At 39.2% G+C, this 2500-nt stretch overlaps 1 protein-coding gene across 1 annotated transcript in view; it reads right to left on the bottom strand.

Moving 5' to 3' along the window:
• Window positions 1-2500, bottom strand: part of LOC122263475 (uncharacterized) — a 21295-nt gene that overhangs the window by 7027 nt on the left and 11768 nt on the right. Inside the window, exons 3-4 of the mRNA XM_043031903.2 lie at window positions 1852-1999; window positions 1516-1666 (exon numbers count right to left, since the gene is read on the bottom strand). Of these exons, the coding sequence (XP_042887837.2) occupies window positions 1516-1666; window positions 1852-1999 (299 nt within the window). The remainder of the gene's footprint in view (window positions 1-1515; window positions 1667-1851; window positions 2000-2500) is intronic.

Genomic DNA, 2500 nt, shown 5'->3' with positions numbered 1-2500 from the left:
TATGAGGAGAGAGTTGGCAGTTTGGATTTTAAGACTAACGTTAGAAAGGATTCTTTCATGAGGAATGGGGGATATGTTTTGAGAAGCAGTCGAGTAGCTAAACGTAGGACGTTCTGTTTGCCATTAGGTAGGATGGGTCTGATGATGTGAATGTAGTTGCACTCTGGCACGGAGTATTATGTAAACGCATATTACAAATTCGCGCATCTGATTAAGCATGCAAAGACATATGAAAATATACACATACACAGCACATATACATATAATTACACACACCAACACACACACTATCGTGTACACACACATGTAAATACACACACACGTGCACACTCACAGACACGCACCCACACGCAAAGATAAAAGCCGACACACTGTTTTCATCCCTAATCCTGCGAGTCATGTCTCCTGAATAGCGCACGGAGCTTTGTTCCATGGGCGCGAGGGCGGAGAGGCGCTGGCCAGCCGCATAGTGCAAGAAGGAGGATTGTTTTAGCGTCCTATGCCATCCGCGTCTCAGTCTCACCGTCATGAATTACAGGAAAGAGAAATCTGACAGTGATATGACACTCGGTGACATACTGTGTTTTGCTGCTGTATTTTTCTATTTTTCTATATAAGGGGGTTCGAGTTGGCAGTACTTTCAATAAACCATCTGCACGCACAAAAAATAAACACTATTTTCATAATCTGTGAAATTCTCAAATATACATTACAAATAAGCACTCAAGACTCATGTACACAAAGCATAACCATGACTGCATGAAACTGTCAGATAGCGTCACATATATCAATATCTTTTATACATACTAACTCTGCTTTTTTTTTTTCTTTCTTTCTTTTATTTTCCTTGTTATGAAAGAAAAAATATCATCTGCAAATATAGACATTATACACCTTCCATTGTGTCGAGCAGAAATGCAAACAATCTTGAACGAAAGGCCAAACACGGATTCCTTCTTCGTTTTTTTTCTTTCTTTCTTTCTTTTACTACTGCTACTATTACTTCTTTCTTCATCTCCTTCTTCCACCGTTCTACTGATTCTAACATGAGTGACGAATGAGACACACACCTTTGCTTTTCCTTTGAATACGACTCGAGTCGGATTTTTCATTATTATTATTGATCGAGTTTCCTTTAGGCTACGTCAGGTTAGTCATACTTGAAGTCCGGTCAGCTTTGAATAGGTTAGGTTATGCTAGATCGATCGGGTTTTTTATAATTAAGTTCTGTATAAGCTTAAGGTTAGACAAGATTAGGTTAGGTTAAGTTAGGTTTCATAATCCTTAGTTAGCTTTAAGCAACGTTATATCAGATTAGGATAAGTCAGGTTTCAGAATATCAGGTTCTTTTTACAGATCTTAGCATTAGATTAGGTTAGTTTAAATTTCATACGACATGATTAGTTTCGATGAGGACTATTGTTTAGCTGGGTTAAATCACGTAGGGCAGTTGAGGTTAGGTCAATATTAATTTCAAATAAACAAACCCATACAAAACACAAAGACAATACTCACTTCTCAAAGATTCCCTCCACGACTCCGTATACATCAAGGCGCTCGCTAAAGTAATGGGTCTTCTTGCCGTTGGCTTTCCCGCGCCCTAGTAAACTGCTCGTGACGTTGGGTAGAGTGAACTTATAAGGCACGTCGATCGTGAAGGGAATGCCTGTAGGAGGGAAAGGCTAAGAATAAGTTCATGCACGCCAGATGGAGGTGATGTGAAGTGTTTGGATGTCTCTCTTTCTTTCTTTCTACCCTATTTGTGATTGCGTGTGTGTGTGTTTGATTCCAGTCTGCGTGTGATTTAAAAACTCTCTTGAACAGAACACCAACAACAGAGACGCGACTTACTGACTCCCGTGGGCGCAGTGATGGGGATCGTGAAATAGAACTCCGCTACGAACTGGCTGTCTTCCGGCCAGATGAGCGTGGCCCTCTTCTTCCTGGACTTGACCTGCGTCTTGTCCGGCTTTCCCAATAGGTCATTCAAGCTATGCAGCTGAGGCGAAGAGGCAAAAATCTTTACAGTTAGGGGTGAAGTAAAGAAAACGGAAGAGGATCGAAGCGGAACGAGTAAGGAAATTGGTAGATGAGTAACTATTAAAGAAAATGGCAGATTTAACAGAAAAAAATGAAATGAGAATATGAATCGGAGATAGAAAAAAACAAGAATTTTGGGACAGGGAGATCTTCAAGAATGGCCACATTGTAGCAGCCAGAATTTCAATTTTAGTTAAAGTCTGTCAAAATAATTTAATAGAGAATTGAGGAAACAATTGGAAATGACAGCTTTGCTTATTGTCTCTGAGTCATTCAAAAATGAATTCTTAAGTTCTTGAAAGTCGTGCTTAATTACCGCTGTTTTTTTTTTTTTTTTTTTTATCGTCATCATTGAAGTTTCAATGACATTCTTATCCAACTTCAAGATATGGATACTGAGAAATCCAAACTGGGCAAACAAATATTAGATAGATATTTCGACAAGTTAGCATTCGAATAG

This window comes from Penaeus japonicus, unplaced genomic scaffold (assembly GCF_977035675.1).
Source record: "Penaeus japonicus unplaced genomic scaffold, GWHDUDI00000001_assembly GWHDUDI00000023, whole genome shotgun sequence".
In the NCBI taxonomy this organism is placed as follows: domain Eukaryota; kingdom Metazoa; phylum Arthropoda; class Malacostraca; order Decapoda; family Penaeidae; genus Penaeus; species Penaeus japonicus.
The sequence above is the reverse complement of the archived record's forward strand: the minus strand, read 5'-3'. Positions and strand labels throughout refer to the sequence as shown.